The sequence below is a fragment of the Hypanus sabinus genome, chromosome 3 (genome assembly GCF_030144855.1).
Source record: "Hypanus sabinus isolate sHypSab1 chromosome 3, sHypSab1.hap1, whole genome shotgun sequence".
Lineage (NCBI taxonomy): Eukaryota > Metazoa > Chordata > Chondrichthyes > Myliobatiformes > Dasyatidae > Hypanus > Hypanus sabinus.
In genome coordinates this window covers 119,905,372-119,929,507 of record NC_082708.1, presented here as the reverse complement: position 1 = coordinate 119,929,507, position 24,136 = coordinate 119,905,372, and the positions used below count along the sequence as shown (strand labels likewise).

At 39.6% G+C, this 24,136-nt stretch overlaps 1 protein-coding gene across 1 annotated transcript in view; it reads left to right on the top strand.

Annotated features, from left to right (window-relative positions):
• LOC132390822 (uncharacterized) overlaps positions 1-24,136 on the top strand; it is a 258,761-nt gene that overhangs the window by 182,516 nt on the left and 52,109 nt on the right. The window contains exon 11 of the mRNA XM_059963366.1: positions 1,835-1,969. Within this exon, the coding sequence (XP_059819349.1) occupies positions 1,835-1,969 (135 nt within the window). The remainder of the gene's footprint in view (positions 1-1,834; positions 1,970-24,136) is intronic.

Below are 24,136 nucleotides of genomic sequence, written 5' to 3'. Positions count from 1 at the left end.
GTTCTCTGTACCACAGTATGTCTATACTAATTTTGAAGGAAATGAAATGAAGATTCACAATGAAAGTAGGTTTCATCAACAAGGTTTGCATTCCCTCACAAATAGTTTATATGATGAATTCATTGCAGAGTTTAACATGATTAAATGAATTTGCTATATGCATACAAATGACCCAGGTGAGGCCATGGGTGAACTAGGAATTGATTGTGGACTTCAGGACAGATACGTTAGGAGAATATGCAGCAGTCATCAAGAGGGGTAGGTGGTGGAAAGCAGCTTCAATGTTCTGGTTGTCAACATCCTGGGCCAAACACATGGATGCAATCATGAAAACAGCCTGACAGCAGTTCTGCTCTGTTAGAGCTTGAGGAGAATTGAAATGGCACCAAGCATTCTTGCAAATTTTGATAGATATACAGTGAAAAAGAATTCTGACTGGTTGTATTACAGCATGATATGGTGTACCCAAAGCAAGATCACAAGAGGTTGTTGAGGGTTGGATACTCAGCCAGCTCCCTCAACTCTCCCAACTATTGAGGACATCTTCAAGAGTTTCCTCAAAAAGGAGATTATCAAACAAATGACAGGAAATCTTTGGCTCTAATAGTGTACATCAGGAAACTGTTCCCTTCAGAAATGCTGGCTATAGAAAAGAAAGATATTGGTAAATAAAACTCGATGATGCTGGATGCATAAACGGTATTTCTGAAGTTAATTAACTTGTTGGACGTTTCCATAGATTTTGTTGTATTTAGTCCTGCCTTTTATAATTTTCAAAATAGTACTGAACACATTTGTCTAGGGTACATATCCTTTGTTAATTTGGAGTAATTATATAGCAGGGCTGTCTCCTTTGATTAAAAAAATAATTACATGTTTCTCACTATAGGAAAATACTTGATAAAATTCCCTATACCCCAAACCAGTCTTAGTATGCATCTTATACATTTCAGTGTCATTTCCTTTGCTAGCCCTTAATAATTAAATCAAATTGTCACTTTAAAGGAATTCATGCCTAATAATAAATAGTTTTGTGCTATGAACAGATATTCAGAACGAAGTTGGAATAATCCAAATTTATTTTCTCTTTCTCTCCAAAGTAAATAAAACTTAAGATATTTACAGATATTGCTGGTAGAGGCTTTGTTCTGCCAATGGATGATTTCAAGTGTTTGCAAAAGTGAAACTGGTGGTGCACATTCCATCCCTTAAATGGCCTCCTATTTGATTTATGGCACAGTTAATTTTCAATTCCTGTGACTAAATGCGAGGCATTATTTATTGGGATGGACGGAATTAGTCTTTTCCCACTACTTCCACTTCTTGACTAACATGCTTTCAAAAACCAACAAATCAGAATATCTACCTAATTGCATTTGTTTAATTGGAGATTTTGTTTACAGTGCTCAATATGTTGTAATTTCTGCTGATCACAAATATTCCCAGAACTCATCCTTCTGATCCATTTACACTCATCTTCCCAGATTTCATTTTTATATTTCAGTGTTCTATTCAATAAGATGCTACAGGCTTCCTATCCTACAGATTTAGTAAGCCTTGGCCATAGAATATTTCTGTAGTTTAATGGCAACACTATCAATGAAGGGAAGAAAATGACAAAAAGGAAAGGAAACAAAATGGAATATTGCTCATGCAGAGGCATTTTAATCCTCTGGGTTGAAACATATTGATTATATTAATCCAGACATTATCATTTCTGTCAAAGTAATTTTAGATTCAGTTCATATAGCCCATCATGTCATAAATCAGTGGAATTTTATGAAAATCTCTAAATCTGAATGTAAGTGATTCAGGTAATTTTGCTTGTTTGCAGAATATGAAGACATGTTTGCAAAGAGAGAGTTTTGGAAGGAAATTAATAAGAATGAGTTACCAACTTTCTTCCAAGATTGTGACCACTATCCTTCCCTACGTGAAATTAATCAAACCTGGGCTTTGATCAATGCAGGTACAGTATATAAAATCCTTGTAAATTTTTTCTCCATTTTCAGGAAATGCTAGTATATTGCTTCACAAAATAATGCATAATTATACTGAAAACAACCAGCTGCACAAGGAGCTTCAGAGTCATTTAAGATGAAACATGTTAATATGCTGGAGAAAATATAAAAGGGACTAAATTAAAACTCTCTAATTTACACTTCATCCTTAGCCCATACTTATTCAATGTAAAGCATGTGTATACCAACTCCATGTGATCTACTCATAATATTTTCTTTGTGAAGATCGTACAGTCTGCATAGTTTGTTGATACATCAGCTCAACAGTGGCCTAGATTTGTAGCTGCTTTCACTTAAATCTGTCTTCCTGTACTAAAAGCCAGCTTACTATTCTTAGAATGAGGTAGGCAGAGAGGGGACAGATGTTTAGGCTAGGGTGTTGCTATTTCTCTGAACTCAATGGGCCAGGCAGCATTTCTGGAGGTTAAGCTAAAGCTTGAGGTCAATAGAAGAGATAATCAGAGTCACTGAATCACAGAAATGAGCTCTTTGGTCTATTAAGTCCATGTTAAACTTTTAGCCCATCTGCACAATTTCATTTACAAATCACTGGGCAGACTTCAGGCCAGATTACAGCATCAAGGCCCAAGAGTTGAAAGTGAACCAGTGTTCAGCTCACATTTCCATGTCAGGCAAAACTCCCAACCTGAACCCGCCCCACCTGCTGCGCTTGACCCATCTCCCCTTGATTCCCATCGGGTGGGAGGTGCAGGAGTCCTGGGTCCCAGGCTGCCAGGTTCATGAGCAGCTGTTTCCCTGTAGCCATCAGGCCCCTGAACTGACCGCACTCACCTCAGCATGTAGACTCACTATTGAGGTCTCTGCAGATCATGTTTATCTATTATTTATTTACTTTTGTATTATTTGCACCGTGTTCTTTTTCACACCCTGGATGTTAGTTGGTCTTTGTTGTGTGTGTGTTTTTGTGGATTCTGTTGTGTTTCTTTTTTTGTGTGACTGCCTGCAAGAAGATGAACCTCAAGGCTGTATATTGTTTACATACTTTAATAATAAATTTACTTCAAAATTTGGACTAGTATCCTTGTCTTTTTAAGAGCCAATCTATATATGTCCCTTAAATTTAGTGATTGTATCTAAGTTCACCATTTCATCTGGCATTAAGCTCCTGCTATCAAACACTTTCTTTGTTTAAAAACCCCTATTCCCTTAAATATCTTTTAAAACTTCTTCCTCTTACCTTAAATCTGTACTGTCTTCTTCTTGATACCCTTACTAAAAGGGAAAAATATTCTGACTATCTGCTTTGACTCGGCCTCATAGAATTTCATGTACCTCTGGATTAATTTCCATCTGCTAATGCTCCACCCAGCTTTTCATTTAATCTACACTCAGATGCCACGTTTTTAAAGTACATCTGTACACTTGCTCGTTAATGCACATATCTGATCAACCAATCGTGTGGCAGCTACTCAATGCATAAAAGCATGCAAGCACGGCCAAGAAATTCAGTTGTTGTTCAGACCAAACATTAGAATAGGAAAGAAGTGTGATCTAAGTGGCTTTGACTGTGGAGTAATTGTTGGTGCCAGACAGGGTGGTTTGAGTATATCAGAAACTGCTGATCTCTGGGATTTTCACACACAACAGTCTTTAGTGTTCAGAGAGAATGAGTTTAGAAAAAAAAAACATCCAGTGAGCAGCAGTGCTATGGCCAAAAGTGCCTTGTTAATGAGAGAGGTCTTCGGAGAATGGCCAGACTGGTTCAAGCTGACTATCTCAAATAACCATGTGTTAGAACATTGGTGTGCAGAAGAGCATCTCTGAAGTGAAGTGGATGGGCTTCAGCAGCAGAAGACCATAAAACATACCCTTAGTGGCTACTTTATTAAGTACAGGAAGTACATAAAAAAGTGGCCACTGAGTGTACATCCTGCTGTAGCCTTATGCAACCTTGCAGTCTACACCAATTCCAAAATTTGTGTTTACAAACTTATTAATCATACCTCTTTCATTTATATCCAAACTCTTAATATATATCACAAACAGCTTGAATCTCACTACCAATCCCTATGGTACAGCAGTGAATACAGACTTCTATACAGGAAAAAGCAACTTTCTGTGACTACCCTCTGCCTCCCGTCGCCAGGTTAATTTTGGATTCAAATCAACAGCTTGCCTTGAATTGATGTGCCTTAACCTTCTGGACCAGATTATCACATTATCGGGCTTAATGACAGCTTCTCTCCTGCTTTAAGACTATTAAATTGTCCCCTAGTACAAAACAATGGGCTCTGGACCTCACAATCTACCTTGTTAGGACCTTGCACCTTGTTGTCTACCTGCATTGCACTTCCTCTTTAACTGTAACACTTCAATCAGGACTTTGTTATTGTTTTGTTTTGTACTACTTGAATGCACTGTTCTAATGAACTGATCTGTATGAACAGTATGCAAAGCAGACTTTTCACTGTACCTCAGTACATGTGATAATAATAAACTAATTTACAAATTTGCAGGTGTCTTCATATAAGCACTGTCCCATGGTCCTATGGGTACCCACTCATTGTCAGGCTACACTCAAGCTTCTAACATATTATTCAAGTAATTTGGGATTCTCCTGAATCTTACTTTCCAGAGATCTTTTATGGATCCATTTTGCCCTAATTTTTTCTTAAGTTCTCTGCCACACATTGTATTCCTTAAGAGAATCTTTTGATCCCATGTTGCTCATATCTGCCATATGTTTTCTTTTATTTTCTCATCAAACCTTAAATATTATTTGCCATCCTAGGATTCCTTATATTTTTATCTTTTCCTTTTACACTTACTGGAACATGTTGGACCTAAACTGTTAGTACCTTTCCTTTTAATTTCTCCACTTTTCAGCAGTCATTCCACCCAGGAGCATTTACTGTTAAACTACTTTCACCTGGTCCTCTCTTACACTATTGAAATCAGCCTTCCCCCAATTCAAGATCATAACATAAGGCACAGTCCTATCCTCTTCCATAACTAGCTAGAAACTTGCAGAATTAGGCTCACTATTCTCTAAATGTTGCCCCCACCCACACTTCTACCACCTGCCCAGTTTCATTTCAAGTCAAGTCACTTTTATTGTCATTTTGACCATAACTGCTATGTACAGAGCATAGAAAAAATGAGACAACGTTTTTCAGGACCATGGTGTTACATGACACAGTACGAAAACTAGACTGAACTACGTAAAAAACAACAGAGAAAAAAACTACACTAGACTACGGACCTACCCAGGACTGCATAAAGTGCACAAAACAGTTCAGGAATTATGATAAATAATAAACAAGACCATAGGGCGAGGTGTCAGTCCAGGCTCTGGGTGTTGAGGAATCTGATAGCTTGGGGGAAGAAAGTCTGGTCGTGAGAGCCCGAATGCTCCAGTGCCTTTTCCCAGATGGCAGGAGGGAGAAGAGATTGTATCCGCTGCAGGGTCTTGCGATCTGAGACAGTGCAATTTCTGAACCAGGCAGTGATGCAGCTGCTCAGGGTGCTCTCAATGCAACCCCTGTAGAATGTGATGAGGATGGGGGGTGGGAGATGGACTTTCCTCAGCCTTCGCAGAAAATAGAGATGCTGCTGGGCTTTCTTTGCAATGGAGTTGGTGTTGAGGGACCAGGTGAGATTCTCTGCGAAGGTGAACACCAAGAAATTTGGTGCTCTTAACGATCTCTACCGAGGAGCCGTTGATGTTCAGTGGGGAGTGGTCACTCCGTGCCCTCCTGAAGTCAACAACCATCTCTTTTGTTTTGTTCACATTCAGAGACAAGTTGTTGGCTCTGCACCAGTCTGTTAGCCACTGCACCTCCTCTCTGTAAGCTGACTTGTCGTTCTTGCTGATGAGACCCACCACGGTCGTGTCATCAGTGAACTTGATGATGTGGTTCGAGCTGTGTGTTGCAGCACAGTCGTGGGTCAGCAGAGTGAACAGCAGTGGACTGATCACACAGCCCTGGGGAGCCCCCGTGCTCAGTGTGATGGTTTTGGAGATGTTGCTCCCGATCTGGACTGACTGAGGTCTCCCAGTCAGGAAGTCTAGGATCCAGTTGCAGAGGGAGGTGTCCAGGCCCAGTAGGCTCAGCTTTCCAATCAGTTTCTGAGGGATGATTGTGTTGAATGCTGAACTGAAGTCTATGAACAGCATCTGAACGTATGTGTCTTTTTTGTCCAGGTGGGTTAAGGCCAGGTGGAGGGTGATGGCAATGGTGTCGTCTGCTGAGCGGTTGGGACGGTACGCAAACTGCAGGGGGTCCAGTGAGGGGGGCAACAGGGTCTTGATATGCCTCATGATGAGCCTCTCGAAACACTGCATGATGATGGATGTGACTGCAACAGGACGGTAATCATTTAGGCAGGACACTGAAGACTTCTATGGCACAGGGACGATAGTGGCGGCCTTGAAGCACGTTGGAACAGTGGCACTGCTCAGGGAGATGTTGAGGATGTCAGTGAGAACATCTGCTAGCTGGTCTGCTCATCCTCTGAGCACTCTACCAGGGATGTTGTCTGGTCCAGCAGCCTTCTGTGGGTTGTTCCTGCACAGGGTTCTTCTCACGTCAGCCACGGTGAGACACAGCACCTGGTCATTCACAGGAGGGGTGGACTTCCTCGTCACCACATCATTTTCCGCCTCAAAATGGGCGTAGAAGTTATTCAGCGCATTTGGGAGGGAGGCATCACCTGCACAGTCAGGTGATGTTGTCTTGTAATTGGTGATGTCCTGGATGCCCTTCCACATGCGCCGCGTGTCACCGCTGTCCTGGAAGTGACTGTGGATTCGCTGGGCATGTGCACGCTTTGCCCCTCTGATGGCCTGGGACAGTTTGGCCCTTGCTGTTGATAGGGCTGCCTTGTCGCCTGCTCTGAAGGCAGAGGTACGGGACCTCAGCAGCGCACGCACCTCCACGGTCATCCATGGCTTCTGGTTAGCGCATATAGTGATGGTCTTGGACAGAGTAACATCATCAGTGCACTTGCTGATGTAGCCGGTCACTGATGCTGTGTACTCCTCCAAGTTGGTAGAGTCGCCATCGGTTGTAGCCTCCCTGAACATGTGCCAGTCAGTTGTTCTCAAAGCAGTCATGAAGAGCAGAGATGGCTCCTGCTGGCCAGGTTTTCACCTGCTTCTGAACTGGTCTAGAGCGCCTGATGAGTGGTCTGTATGCTGGGATTAGCATAACAGAGATGTGGTCTGAGCATCCGAGGTGGGGGTGGGGCTCTGCCCGGTACGTGTTGGGGATGTTTGTATAAATCAGGTCCAATGCGTTCTCCCCCTTCGTTGCAAAGTCCACATACTGATGGAATTTGGGGAGCACTGACTTAAGGTTCGCATGGTTAAAATCACCGGCAACAATAAACAGTCCATGTGCATTCTGCAGTTCGCTAATAGCCCCGTACAGTTCACAGAGCACCTCCTTAGCATTAGTGTGGGGGGGGGGGGTAATGTACAGAATAACTATAAGGACAGTGGTGAATTCCCATGGCAAATAAAAGGGTCTGCATCTAACAGTCACAAACTCCACTAGTGTCTGGAAACCATCAGAGCGTTCTTACACCATTCTGTATCGATGGAAGCACACAAGCCACCACCGCGTTCTTACCGGAGAGAGCTGCGTCCCTGTCCACATGAAACAAGGTGAGCACGTCCAGCTGAATAGTGGCATCCGAAATTCCATCAGTGAGCTATGTTTTTATAAAAACATATGCACAGCAGACTGTACTCCCGCCAAGAATTTCCTACAATAATGTTCAGTATTACTACATAACTGTCTACATACTTCCCAAAAGAAATAACTTATTGGATACTTTTGAAAAATTCTGCCTCATCCAAGCTTCTTGAAAGTAGGCAATCACAGTCACAATAGGGAAACTTAAAATCCCCACTGCTGTATCCCCATGGCTGTTACATCTTGTTTTGTGATTTGCTTACAGATCTGTTACTCTAATTCTCAATGACTATTGGGAGACCTTTAGTATAACCCTAGCAAGTGATCACCTTCCAGGATATCCTCTAAATACTGCCATTTTATTCTCATTGCTTTCCACTGTGAATGCAATCAACACACTGGCCGTTACTAAACTGCCTCCTCACATTCCCGTTCCTGCTCAATCTACAGTCTGTTAGGTTTACAGGTAGCAGGTGGTACATATGTTCATCTCTTACTTTCCCTCCCATCCTGACCACACTTCCTCATTTCACACCTTCACAAATAGGCTGCGCAGTGGAAAATGTGCAAAACAGGAGTTAAGAATCCCCACTTGATGTCACACTTTAAGCATCAGTTCACATTCATTGTTGAGCAAAATTTAGAGATAGCTTAGAGGCTGATCGTTCCATGATGAGTTACCAGCAACGAGAGCTTGAAACTGAAGCAGGAGAGAAGATTAGCACAGCTCCTGGCCCCCCAAGGTGAGGGGTTTACTGGAGAAAGGCTGAGAGTTAACAAAAAGTAAAATGTTCAGTTACACTGACAGATCTGCCAGAAAGCCTGTATTACATAATCGAACAGAATATTTTTATGACAGAGCTGGTCCAACCGTATCCAATGTTCCAACACTGTCCTTGTATGCCTATAGATCATAGCTCTTCAAGTACACATCTGATGTATTGAGAGTCTGTCGTCATTTCAGGCTGTATGTTCCAGATCAGTGTCACCCTCTTAGTTAAAACACTTTCCACTTCTAGTCCTTTGAACAATTACTTTATGTCAATCTCTCATCCCTTTTTCTGCTAAAGGAAACAGATTCGTCTTACTTTCACTTTCAGCATAACCTCCTGCTTTAATGAGGGTAAGCATCCTGTGTGTCTTTTTACTTAGTTAATTGGTATTCAATGGATATCCAATGAATATTCTTTCTGAGGTCCTGCTGTTCATCCACATCACTCAACATCCTGACATTTATTTTGGATTTGCTTCCCCCTTCTTGTTGCATCACTTCAAAAGCATTACCTTAGACTTCTTTGGATTAAGTTCTATTTGCCACTGTTCTGCAAAACTGACAAGACCATCTGAATGTTTGGCTCAATGCAAAATCAGACAGTTGACACTGGTGTCTGGGGGCCTTGGCTTATGTCAGAATGATCTAGTGATCTGTCCTTCCAAAGAATGCTGGGATTTTTAAATGCCCCCAGGAGACTAGTGGTAGTAGTGTCACATGTCATGAACCTATTTTCCTCTTCTAGGATTACACCATCAATGAGCCCACCTGTGCCAAAGCTCTTCCTGTTATCTATCAGATTGGCATCACATCTACTGATAAAGTACAGTCGATGATGGGGTACTCTAGGACTTGTTTTGCTTGAGATAATTTTCTGCAACTTCAGTCACTGAAAGCCGGCGGTCTTTCAGCAGTCACATGACAACCATTGGAATTGCTCTGAGAGGGAGCACCAGGCTAAATAAAGGCATATGGAAGACAGGCATGAAGGAAATTCTTAAGGTTGATATGTTTCTATTAGTTATTTTCTGTTTATTCAAAAATGTGAACTGCTGCTATTCTTCTGGTAGAGGGAGTCCCAGAATGTTTATCAGGAGATTTACAATTGGGACTTTGCGATGTGACAATGGAGATGTAGCAATATATTTTTATATCAGTATTGTGTGTGACTTGGAGGGAAAGCTGTAAGTTGTGGTGTTCCCTTGTTTGTACATCCTTGTTCTTCATGGTAGAGGAGGTCAGAGGTTGATCAATGTTCAAAGTAAATTTCTTATCAAGATACATATACAATGCTGAGATTCATTTTCTTGCAGGCATATGCAATAACTCTAATAACCATAATAGAACCAGTGAAAGACCTCACTAACCAGTGTGCAAAGGACAACAAACTGTACAAGTACAAAAAGAAAGAGTAATAATAATAATAATAATAATAATAATAATAAATAAGCAATAAATATAGAGAACATTTGATGAAGAGTCCTTGTAAGTGAGTCCATATGATGTGGAAATAGATCAGTGGTAGAACGAGTGAAGTTGAGTGAAATTAGCCCCTGTGGTTCAAGAACCTGTTGTTTGAGGGGTAGTAACTGTTCCTGAACCTTGTGGTGTGGGTCCTGAGGCTCCTGTACCTTCTTCCCAACAGCACCACCACTACCCGGGTGGTGAGGTCCCTGATGATAGATGCTGCTTTCCTGCGACAATGCTTCATACAGATGTGCCCAACGGCAGGGAGGAAGTTTAACAGACAGTATAAACTCGAACTGAAGCTTCATTACAGCAATGTTAGTATCAAAAGGATGCTATCTCCACTATCTACCAACTTCAAACATTTCCAGCAGGTTCCAGATTTGTCATTATTCTTCACATTTCCAGTCTACAGCAGAATGGTACAAGAGGTGTGATATAGCCTGGAGATAATGGTGGAATGGGACAAAGTTGAAGAAACTGCACAGTTACTCAATTATGTCATTCAGAAATCCATATGCTACCTTGTGACCAATGTTACCTCTGCACAGCTGCAGATGAGGCAATGCTTGGCTCTTTCTGTAAACCTCCAACATCCTTGAACAATGAACCTAATCTCAGCAGTTAAAGCATGAAGCTGACAGCCTCTGCTGATAACAAACAGGATTTACCATGTGAACACATTAGAAAATAGAAGTTACAATCACCAAGGATATTTCATGTATGCTTGGCCAAATGCTATAGATTTCAAATTCCCTTTTGTAAATTATTACAAATGGAATATAATTAATTTCACAATGACTATGACTTAGCTTCCCTTTGGCCCTTTAATTTCATGTTTAGCTTACTCAATTCTATACAAAGATCTTGGCTCAAATAGGCATTCACTTTAAGGCTCCAAGTAAATATTCACAAAGGAGACTGCTGTTGATTATAGATCCTTTCAAAAGTTTTTGAAAATAAATTAAATGATTTTTTCACTGCTTTTATTTGAATACACTCCCTGCCTTTGGGCAATATGTACATGAAGTCATATTCACAGGGTAATAAGATGACTTTCCTTAAAGGGGAATTCTCTGCACATTTTTTTTGGAAGCTCATTGCAAACCAAATTGTAGGCTTGGATGTTTAAGGTGACTCATTGGAGTTTCTGCAGAAAGTAGTCAAGAATTCTGGTTCAGTCAGCTTGCTTAGATCAGCTACCTCTCCAAGTCCATTTATAAGCTATAAGGTAAAGATTGCTGAGTAAGTAATGTCGGACCCTTAAATCATTATCTAAAACAAAAGACAAAAAGTCTTCGCGGTAGCAGGTGAACTGTGAAGTTTTGTGGATATTTGTGTACATGAAAGACACTAGGCTTCAATAGGTAGCTTTGCAGAGGATGAGGTGCAAGAGAAATTTTCTTTTTTTACTAACAAACATCGCTTAAGTTTGTTATAATTTGTGCATGGCCATCATGTCAACCAACTGCAGCTATTGCTTAGCAGACTCCGAACTTTTTTATCCTAAATTTGTGACCTGCTGTATAATCTTTTGTAGATTTTGTTTTGCTCTCTGTGGTTCCTTGGTATTGCAACAACTTATGATTTCATGGTACCATTGAATGTTATCCAAATATATTTAAAATAAATTCGATTTGTCCTGGTGTTTTCATAGTGTGAGATGAAGACAATTTCAAATTGATCAGAACTTCTAATTTTCTTAATACTATAAAATTATTGGGTCCAAGTCTTTTAGCTGTTAAGTATTCCCATGATTTTTTTTTAATGAGCCAGTTCATCAGAACTCATTTTCCGCAATGTTCTTGTATTTTTTCAAGTTTTATTCTTCCCTAGATCACTGACAGGTTTCCCTCAACTTTTCTGCTTCAACGTTAGCAAAACATGAGGAGTCTCAAGAGTTTTATGTGCAGTATGCTATAATTATGTGTGTATTGGTGTAGTGACATTTTGCTCTTACTGCGAGCATTACAAAGTATTGGGAAAATGGCAGAGCTATAACTGATGCTCTGCCCTTTTATAATGCTGCTTGCTTGCCACATTCCTTTCTTACACTTTCCTTCCATATAATTCTTCTTAAGATGTTACTCTTTATTTCTTGGTATTTGGATAAACGCTATTCTGGTACCCTCACATACATCCTTGATCAATATTTTTTAACACCATTTTCCTTCTTGTTTCAACAATGACCTTCCTTGACTGTGCCCAAGTATAATTTAATAAGTTGAGCAAACTTAAAAACTTCAGGAAAAGGATTTATTTCCACAGAGCCAAGTGCAAAGAAACTGATGTGAAAAAAATAATGTTTTCTCATCAACTAATTTAAACCAAAAGTGAGAAAATTCTGAAACTCGAGTCAATTAGGAGAAGTAGTCTAAAGGGGGGTAATATATGCTAATACATGCCAATGACGTACGTTGGCATTTTTCAAGCTTTTGCAGCTGAAATGTATGAAAACTAATAGCCAAAATATCGTAGGAGGAGCGAAAGAAAAGGTGTGATCTGAACTTCAAAATGGAGAAAATTTGTACTGTGTAAGCAGCAACAAGCATAACATCTGAGAGACCAAATGTGTAATAATATAACCTCCTAGCAGCAATAAAACAAGGTGTGATCTAAAAACGTCATTCAGCTGCCGGGTGTCCATTCTTGTGTAATGTGCCAATGGCATTTTCGCACTCTAATGCAAGTTTCATAACTAGCAAACCAATTGAAACAAGTGTAATTCCATTATTTAAGAAATGTGAGAAGTAGAAACCACAAAATTATACACCTGTTAGTATAACATCTGTTGTGTGGAAGTTAGTGGAATCTATAATTAAGGACAGAGTGACTGGGCATTTAAAGACATTTTAAATGATCAGCAAGAGCAATGATGATTTGCAAAAGGTATATCATAATTGAATTTTTTGAGGAAGTGTTTATTGTAATAGACGGGACATTATATGGTTCAGTTCAGTAGGACTTTTCAAAAGCATTTGATAAGAATAATAGATTAAAACATGTAACGGAGGTCAAATTATTGGTCTGATTAAAGAACTGGCTAGTTAGTGGAACATGGAGACTATGGCTAATGTACACAAATGAATAAAGTGTTTCTCAAAAGACTAGGAGTAGAAGCATGCCATTTGGTCCATCGATCCTGCTCCATGATTCAATCATGGCTGATTTATTTTCCCTCAACCCCATTCCTTCTCCATAAAAGTTTCGATGTCCTTGCTAATCAAGAACCTATTAATCTCTTCTTTAAATATACCAAATTATGTGGCTTTTATACCAGATTATAGGTGAATGCGATAATGAATTCCACAGATTCCTCACTCATTGGTTAAAAAAGTTCCTCTTCATCTCTGTATTAAAAGGCTGTCCTGCTATTCTGAGGTTGTGCCCTCTGGTCCTATATTCTCCCACTATTGGAAATATCCTCTCCATGTCATTCTATCTGTGTCTTTCAATAATCTCCCCTCCCTCATTCTTCTAACCAATAAGTATAGGCCCAGAGTCATCAAATACTCTTCATGTGTTTCTGATGTAGCCTTTAAAATAAATGAGGATTTTGACTCCCAATACCAACTATCTTGCTGGCAAGCAAGCAGTCTCTGGTAAATAAAATTGACAATTCAGAACTAAGGTGCTGTTTCAGAGGGACATTAGGTATACATGTGTCCTTTCTTATGGAATTTTAGTTAACCCTTTTCATTCTAGATGCAGCAATTCAAATAGACAGGATCACAATACATTGTCAAGATAGGTCAGTCAGACTCTCAAAAGCAGAGGTGGAAGAGTACCCCTCATCATCACCTCCTCTGACGTACTAATGTATTAGTAACATCCAGATATTGCTCACCAGATCTGGAATATCTCACAATTAAGTGCCTGCCATTTTACCTACCACGAGAAATTTCAGTGCTTATTTTGGTAGCGGTGTACATTCCACCTCAGGCTAATATCAAACAAGCTCTAGACGAACTGAGGGATGTAATCAGCAGGCATGAAACAGCACATCCTGATGCCTTTGCCATCATTTTGGGGGATTTTAACCAGACCAGCTTGTTAAAGTCAAAATAATTATTATTAACAAATCAGCTGTAGTACCAGAGGAAATAACACACTGGACCACGGTTACACCACCATCAAGAGTGTTTACCGAGCTACTCCACGCCCACGCCTAGGAAAGTCTGATCACCTGGCTGTACTTCTACTCCCTGAGTATAGGCAGAGACTAAAGACTGCAGCAGCAGTAGTAAGGACCAAGAAAATATGGACCAGGGAGGCACAGGAGTGCTTGAATCGGTGGACTGCGCTGTGTTCAGGGATTCATCTTCGAATCTGGATGAGTATGCTACAGTTCATTAAAACCTGTGTGGATGAGTGTGTCCCTACGAAAACTTGCTGTACATCCCCAAACCAAAGGCAGTGGATGAACCAGGAGATTCATAATCTGTTGAGGGCTAGATCTATGGCATTTAAGTCTGGCAATCCAGCTCTTATCGGAAAACCAGGTTTGACTTGCGGAGGGCTATTGCAAAACTGAAGAAACAATTCCAGGAGAGCTTGGATGCATGTCAAATCTGGCAGGGTTTGCAGTCAATGCTTCCTACAAAGGAAATGGCAGCAATGTTTCATTACCAGACGAGTTCCCTTTAGAAGGGAGAATAAAACCACAGCTATAAGGATCCCTGCAGCACCTGATGACCCTGTGGTCTATGTCTCAGAGGCCAACAGCAGGCTGTCTTTCAAGAGGGTGAACCTTCGCAAGGCAGAAGTCCCTGATGGAGTACCTGGTAAGGCTCTGAAACCTGTGCCAACCAACTTGTGGGAGTATTCAAAGGCATTTTCAATCTTTCACTGCTACGGTCAGAAGTTCCTACCTGATTCAAAAGGAGAACAATTATATCAGTGCCCAAGAAGAGCAGTGTGAACTGCCTCAAGGACTATCATTTAGTAGCACCAATGCTTTGAGAGGTTGGTCATGACTAGATTCAACACCAAGGACCTGGACCCACTGCAATTTGCCTATCACCACAACGGTCTGCAGCAGATGTGATCTCAATGGCCCTCCGTGCAGCCTTGGATCAACTGGGCTCTGCAAGTACCCATGTCAGAATGCTGTTTATTGACTATAGCTCAGCTATAGATCAAAAAGCTACAGAACTTATGCCTCTGTACGTCTCTCTGCAATTGATCCTCGACTTCCTAACCAGAAGACCACATTCTGTGTGGATTGGAAATAACATCTCCACCTCATTGACCCTGGTGCTCCATAGGGGTGTGTGCTTAGCCCACTGCTCTACTCCCTCTACACCCATGATTGAGTGGCTAGGCATACTCAAACAGCATTTAGAAATTTGCTGATGATGCAACCATTGTTAACAGAATTTCAGATGGAGAGAGTGAGCAATTTCAGGTTCCTGGGACCTATCTCCGAGGACCTAACCTGGATGCAACATATTGAGGCAGCTATAAAGAAGGTAAGACAGGGGCTATATTTTATTCAGAGTCTGAGGAGATTTGGTTTGTCAACTAAAACATTCAAAAACTTCTACAAATGTACCATGGAGAGCATTCTGACTGGCTGCAATACCATCTGGTATGGATGGGGAGGGTGTGGGGGGAGGCTGTGGTACAGGATGGAAACAAGTTGCAGAAACTTGTAAAATGAGTCAGCTCCTTCATGGGTACTAGCTTTTGTAGTATCCAAAACATCTTCAAGGAGCGATGCCTCAGGAAAGCAGCACCCATCATTAAAGACCACCACCTCCCAGGACAAGCCCTCTTCACACTGTTACCATCAGGAAGGAGATACAGAAGCCTGAAGGCACACACTCAGTGATTCTGGAACAACCTCTTCCTCTCTGCTATCCAATTTCTAAATGGGCTTTGAACCCGCAGACACTATCACACTTATATTTCTGTTATTTTACTCATGTTAACTTAACTATTTTATATATATATATACTTAATGTAACTCAGTTTTTCTCTATATTTTTGTTTATTATGTATTTCATTGTACTGCTGCCGTAAAATTTAACAAATTTCATGACATATACCAATGAAAAATTGATTCTGATTATGATTCATGAATTAACCTTTTCATTCCTGCAATTGTTTTTGTAAACCTCATCTGGACCTTCTCCAATGCCAGTATATCCTTTCTTAGATACGGGGCCCAAAACTGCTCACAATACTCCGAATGTGGTCTGACCAATGCCTTGTGAAATCTTGGCATTACATCCTTGTCTTTATATTCTAGTCATCTTGAAATATGTGCTAACATTGCATTTGCCCTCCTTACAACCAACTCAAGCTACAAGTTAACCTTTAGGGAATCCTACAGTTGGACTTACAAGTCCTTTTGCTGTTCCACTTTCAGAATTTAGACCCTATTTAGAAAACAGCCTGCCTTTATTCCTCCTACCAAAGTGCATGATCATACACTTCCCTACTCTGTATTCATCTGCCATTTCCTTGCCCATCTTCCTAGTCTGTCCAAGTGCTTTTGCAGACTCCCCGCTTCCTCAACACCATCTGCCCCTCCACCTGTCTTTGTATCTCTGCTAACTGGGCCACAAAGCCATCAATTATGTCATCCATCATTAACACATAATGTGAAAAGGAACGGATTCAACTTCAGCCCCTGCAGAACACTACTAGTTACAAAAACTAATCAGAATAAGCCCACTTTATTCCGACTCAGCCTCCTGCCAGTAGGCCAAACTGCTGACAGTGTTAGTATCTTTTCTGTAATATCATGGGCTGTTATCTTGTCAAGCAGTCTCATATGTAACACCTTGTCAAAGGCCCGTTAAAAAATGCAAATAAGGAACATCCTCTGACTCTCCTTTGTCTATTCAGCCTCTTATTTCTTCAAAATATTCCATGAAATTTGTCAAGTAAGATTTCACTTCCCATGCTGACTTTGTCCTATTTTATTGTGTGCCCTGAAATGTCATCCTTAATGAGGGATTCTACCATCTTGTCAACCACTGAAATGAGGCAAACTAACCTATAATTCCCACATGATCTATGCTGGAACCACAGTTATTCACTATGTTCACTAATGTCACAACAAAATTGACAAACATATCCAAAGTTGCCAGTTTTGCAAGTGATTGATAGCATAGTAAAAGTACACAGCAGAAGTTTTCATCTTCAAAGAAACAATGATAGATTAAGGATAGGATGAAACTGTGGCAGAAACATTTCAATGCCTTTAAGTATGACATTATCCTTTTTAAGCTGAAGGATAATTATGCAATTATTATATATTATGAAAACCACTGAAAAACAAAGTCCAAGAGATTGACAATCCATCTGTACTAATTAACTAAAATGTAATTGAGTGCTAATGGAATGTTAGCCTCTTGTCTTTAAGAAGGTTGGAAGATGAAGATGAGAACATTTTTCTTCAACTCTATAAAGTCCTGTTTAGACTGTAATAGGATGTGTTGATCTTGGAAGGAGTTCAGCTCAAGCCGAACAGTATGTAAAGGAAGAATTCAGCTTCATACTTTTACATAAATTAGGCTTATTTTCCCTAGAGTACAAACATTTGAAGGTCAATTTGACTGAGACGCACAGAATTTTGAAAGGGTATACAGAGAAGGATCTTCCTGTTGATGGGGAGCCTAACAGATATCATTGTAAAATCAGGGCCAAGTCTGAGTTCTTCCAGAAGATTGTTAGTGTGGTAGAAACATTTGGCCCAAGCACTCCCTCTTTAATTCCTGTTTTATTTATTAGTGGCTATGTTATATTAGCAGTTTTGTAAGATTATAATACATAGCAACAGATTAAACCAATCAGCTCATTAAATCTGCTCTGCTATTTGATCATGGTTAATTTATTTTCCCTCTCAACCCCATTCTCCTGTCTTCTCCCGATGACCTTTGACACCTTTCCAATTCAAGAATTTATCAACTGATGTTTTAAATTCTGTGTACCCAAAGTCCTCCACAGCTGTCCATGGCAATGAATCCACCGATTCACCAACCTCTGGTGAAATAAATTCCTCATCATCTCGGTTCTAAAGGGATAGCCTTCTATTCTGAGGCCGTGTCCTCTGGTCCCACTAATGGAGATATTGTCGATTTAGGCCTTTCTTTATTCTGTCTGTTTTTACTGAGATGCCCTCCACCCACCCATTCTTCTAAATTCCAACAATTACAGATGCAGAGCCATCAGATGCTCCTCATACATTAACCCCCTCATTCCTGGGATAACTCTCTGGACCCTCTCCATATTTTTTCACAGAGATGAGGCCCAAACCTACTCAAACTTTTTCAAACTTCAGGGAAGTAGGAAGTGGTGTTTTTCAGTCCAGTAAGTATATATATATACAATAAAAGATAGAGGAGACTATTTGGGCCATTATCCCTGTTGGGCCATTATCACTGTTTTGCCATTCAGTGAGATCATGACTCAGCTTTAATTTCCATATCATGTTCCCACACTGAACTATATCCCTTTATTCCCTTAATATCACAAAAACTATTCTCATCTTGGGTGTACACAAAGATGAAACCTCTTGGGTGGTGGAAGGAAGTTGTAGTAAATTCATGAATTCACCACCCCCTAGCAGCACAATCATTTATTTATCAGTTACATTTTAGACTGTAATTACACAATTTGGAAATTTGACTTGCACTTCAAATAGTGCAGAGATCGTTATGGACTTGATAGGATGTCAGCTAATGGGATGGTTGGACACGTAGTAAGTATAAGTCAATGCAGAAAGGAGCATAATGATACAAAGTAGCCAAACTAATCTTGACAGATGTTAATTAGCATAATTTTAAGAAAAAAGATTTCAATATTAATGCATAGATGGTTCGAAGATGACTCAATCATAAAGAAACACAACAAATGTGATCCTGGTTAACACAGAATCATCGAATTCCAAAGACAGGATGAAAATTGTAATAGTGACAGGTTAATTCCTAACAATTTCAGGCCTCATGAAAGGCTTAGGTGAAGGGACTGATGTTTTGTGGATTCACCTACTGACAATACAAGTATAGGATGTAAAGCTGCTTGTGAGGAGGAAATTCATCATGTTTGCAATAAAAATCAATGTGCATTTGCCTCCTTGATTACTTGCTGTATCTACTGGTGTAATAATTTTCTGTGGTCCACATTAGGGACGTTTAAGGAACTCTTAGATTGGCACATGGGTGATAGGAAAATGGAGGTCTATGTAGAAGGAAATGGTTAGATTGATTTTAGAGTAGGTTAACTAGGTTGGCACAACATTGTGAGCTAAAGGGCTTGAACTGTGCTGTAATGTTCTATATTCTACAAAAAGACTATAAAGAGATTTAGATGGATCAAGTGTGTGGGCAAATAAGTGAGAGATGATATATATAGTTGGTAAATGTGAGAATATCCATTTTGGTAAGAACAGAAAAGGAGAATATTATTTACATAAAGAGAGAGATCAGAATCCCATTGTGCAGAATAATCTAGATATTCTTGTACTTGGACCACAGAACATTATTATACTGGTGCATACATATAGCAAATAAGGCAAAGGTACTGTACATTGAATTTTAAGGAAACATAATGAAATATAAAAAGAGTGAATTCTTACTACAGCTGTACAGGACTCTGTTAAGAGAGCGCTTAGAGTAGTGCAGTCAGTCCTGACTTAAGGGATGCGTCTGTGTTTGAAGACATTTCAGTGAAGTTCAATCGGTTGAGTTCTGGGTTGAAGTGTATGTCTTACAAAAACAGCTTATGTAAGCAGGGCCTATACATTCGGCATTTAGAAGTGATAATCTCATTGAGATTTTGAACGACTTAACAATGTGAATGCTGAGGGAATATTTCATCTGATGTGTGTATTCAGAAATATGGGGCATAATTTCAGAAGGATTTACGCATTTAGGAAGTTAATACAGATTTCCTGAAAATCAAAAACTGTAGAAGATGAAAATCTGAAATAAAACCAAGAACACAGGTGCGAGAGCATCTGTGGAAAGGTAACGAGTTAGTGTTTCAGCTCAAATAGCTTTCTGTGGAGCTGGAAGAGTGAGAAATCATATGAGTTCCAAGTTGCTGAGAAGATTGAGGGGTGGATAGGAGAAAGGGAATATCTTTGAAAGGTGCTAGGCTAGTGTTGTAAGATGATACAAAGCCATGTGGTTAATATAGCAACACGGTAGTTAGAGATACAGAAAGCAAATATGGGAACATGTAAAAATTGTGAAATTCAAATCAAAGCTGTTGCAGGGAACTGAAACCAAAAGGAGAAAGTTGGCAAAGGCTGGCAAATCAGACAGATTTTATGGAGAAAGAAAGCCAGAGTTAATATTGCAAATGGATTATCTTACAACAAAACTGACCAGTTTTGATTTAAAGACTACAAATTATATGAAATTGCTGAATTTGATATTAACCCTTACATACTGTTCATACTCTATACCTTCACAGTATGGCCCGGGTCAATTTTGAACTGGCCCAAGAATCCCCTCATAACAAGTGTCTATACCAAATCTTGAACCACGGATCTATTTAGAATGCTTAAATAGCCTATCTGACATTAATAAATGGGTGATTAATCCTTAATTAATGTTTCAGAGATCTGAAATCCATTTCAATAGATATGGGTCAAATTTGACCTGGAACAGTCTCCATGTACAAAAATTTGTAGTACCTGTACAAAGGTATAAGATTATTAAATATTTTCATTTTTGCATATTTTTGGTCACTTCAGGGAATGTCATCAAATTTCAGCTAAAAAAAATGGCATTTAGGGTATTTTTACTGCTGTCCAATGTGAAAACAGGTCAAATTTGACCTGAACAGTATGTGAGGGTTAAGCCCAAAAAGCTGTATCATGCATTAGGCACAAGATGAGGTATTGTTCCTCTAGCTTACATTGGGTGTCATTGAGAGAGTGCAGACTTCCATGGGCAGAAAGGTCAGAGAGGAACGGGATCAAGAGTTCAATTCAGGAGCTCACCATGATCTCTGAGGACTGAATGAAAACATCTGTAATATGTTCCACCATATGTGACATCTCCAAAATTGAGGGGACCATCTTGCAAAGTACTGAATGAAGTACATTAGATTAAAGTCACTGCAAGTGTGCCACTGCTTCAACTGGAAGTACAGTTTAGCTGCCAAATTGGGCAAAAATAAGGTAAAGCACAGGTGTGCATCTCCTGTGATTTCATGGTAAATTGGCATGAAGTGGAGTGGTTAGTGTGGATAGAAGATTGGATCAGGAAACCATGTAGAGAATGGCTCTTTTGGAATGCTATAATGGGAGGGGAAGGAAAATTGTGTCCAGTGATGGAATCTGATGGAAGGTGATCAATTAAATGCAAATACTGGTGAGACGAAGGGAAACAAGGGAACTCTCGCTTTGTCCAGTGGGAGAGGGGATGAAGTCAAGGATGCAAGAAATATTTTGTTGAATGGGGTTGAAGAAGAAGTTGTCCAGCCAGGAAATTGAGTTTATTGGTGGAATAGAGCAGGCTGAGCATATGTTCAAGGAGGAAGTGGAAGACCCCAAGATTATCGTGGTGGAGGCTAGAAGTGTGGAGAGATTACATGTCCATAAGTCACTTGGGAGTAGAATTTCCTCTCACAGAGATTTGTATTACTTTAGAATTCTTCACTAAAGAGTGACCAGACTGACTCGTTACATATGCTTAAGGCTGAGATGGATAGATATTTACTCACAGGGGACTAAAGGTTTATTGAACTGAGCCGTGATCAAATTGATTAGTATTGATTTTATTTGGTGGCAAAGCATGTTCAAAGGGTCATATAGTCTACTGCTACTCCTAATTATAATGTTCTTACTTTTTACCCAGAGTGCAATTAGACTTAAAAATTGCTCCTAATAATACAAAAACTATCATTAACAGATACTTTCAGCAATTTTCCAGGAAAAAATATTGTTCGTTTTGAGAGTCCTTGGATGTTTTTTATGATGTTTTTTCACCCTGATAGATCATGATTTGCTCACACCGAAGTCCTCTGGCAATAGGGCTGACCTGAGAGAAATTGAAAGTCTTTGGGTTAGCACTCAAACACAGTACAGATGGCTTCTTACATATCTGAAGAATTTTGTGCCAATGTTGTAAATTTCTTAGAAGCAAACACTTCATTACCAGAGACTGATAATTTTTTTGCTTTATTTTTAAAAATTTTTACTTGCATGCAATGATTCTCCAGACATACTCATTAGGATTGATTAGCCTTAGATCCTGTTGTTCTGAAAAAAGGTTTTAAAACTCTATATCATGGTTGTAAGAAGGTACAGAAAGCTCCCAAAGTCATGGGCATGTGCAGGCACAGACAATAATAAAAAGCCTTCCATTAGAAAGAAATCAGTTTGAGTTTGTCAATTTTAGCCCAAATAAAATTCCATATAAAAACATACAAGCTTAAGTTTCTTCTGATTTCTGCAGGAATGGTATTGGAGTGGGATGTGTGTTGTCAAACAGTGTAAGCAATCAAATAGTTCTATTGTTTTTTAGGGGTTAGCTTGACATGCCGCTAATTCATTCATTTTGGCATGTGTTAAAGATGTAAGTGGCATTCTGGTATACATTTTAAATAGTTAAGGTGTTGTACAGAAGCAACTATCCCAGTTCTACTGCTCGAAGGCATGTAGGGCTCTGGAGGGATGCAAGGAAGCACTACTTTTGGTGCATCTCACTTAGGTTCTGCTTAAATTGCAGGATTAGAGAACATAGCATTTTTTTGAAAGAGGAAATTCTTTACTAGTTGGCATTCATCTAAAGTAGAGATAGGAAGTAATTGAGAAAATATGTAGCTCAGATGGTTGAGAGTTGGGCTGAATTGTTCTCCAATCTTGGCAATTTACTTACAAATGTTTCATCACCAAATGAGGAGGCATCATCAGTGCACTGTTAATTGTTGTATGTCCTCTGAATGCTTGGCCTTTGTATACTTATCAATCAGCTTATTTGTCGTCATTTTGGAACCTTACTGCATCACAATTGACTTTCTGAAATGATGACCAATCAGCTGAGAGATAAGTATATAAAGGCCAAATAACCCTGATCTTCCTCCTTCAGAGTTGCTGTGGCTGTCATTATCTGAGCAGCTCTATCAACTGCAACGTCATAGTATGACCCAGGAGGTCAGCAGTTTCTGAGATAGCCAAACCACCCCATTTGGCACCAGCAATCATTCCACTGTTAAAAGTCACTTAGATCACATTTCTTCCCAATTCTGGTGTTTGGTCTGAACCACAATAGGGCTTCTTGACCATATCTGCATGGTTTTATGTATTTGAGTTGCTGCCATGTGATTGGCTGATTAGATATTTGAATTAATGAGCAGGTTGTCAAGTGTACATAATAAAGGACACTGAATTAATATTATTTATACAAGGTAGATGCTGAGGTTTACAGTCAATGATTAAATATCAGAAAATTCCAGTATGGGTAACTGGGTTTAGAATCAGTTATTGTTCAGGAACATGATGGGATTATAAACAAAATACTCTTGGTGGTTTAATTTATGAATGCTTCATATGATTCAGTAATGAAAGAGTGCATTATATGATATTCCTTTTCCCAAATTCGAGATTATTTTCAATCAACAAGACAACATAAACATTTCAAAATCAGATTTAAAAATAAATTTTGTAACGTGAATGCATTGAAGAAATTAATATCTAACAACATTATCTAAAATGTCATAAATAATGGAGGCCTAGTAATGAAAAATAAAATCACAGGAGGTCGTCTCTCCTGTGGCTAGAGTGCATTGGACATGATTCTGCATTCAAGCTGATTAATTACAAGAAGTGTGAATTATGTAAATGAAATATGTAACAACCATCTTGGGACCACTGATAAAAATGGATAAATATTGAGAGTGCTATTGTAGACTCAGTAAATTTCTTGCTAACAAAGCAACGTGATCTCTGTCTCAATACATGAGCGGCTCGGTTTCAAATTGTAGCACCATATGGGTTTGGGAGAGGAGGAAGGCTTCAAACCAACAAAAGTGACAGGACGTTGAGAAGCTGGACCCAAATCTCCAGCGTATCAAACCGACTACGGTCAACTCCCTTGGAAGGGCCTAGCTATTGATAGGTCAAGTGATCAATAAAATCAATATTAACAGACGTTTTTTAGTAATTCATCAATTAATACATGGATTGCCAGTAGTTATGGAACGTGCCATGAATCAAGGTGTGAAGGCAGTAAAACTGGATGAATGACCTG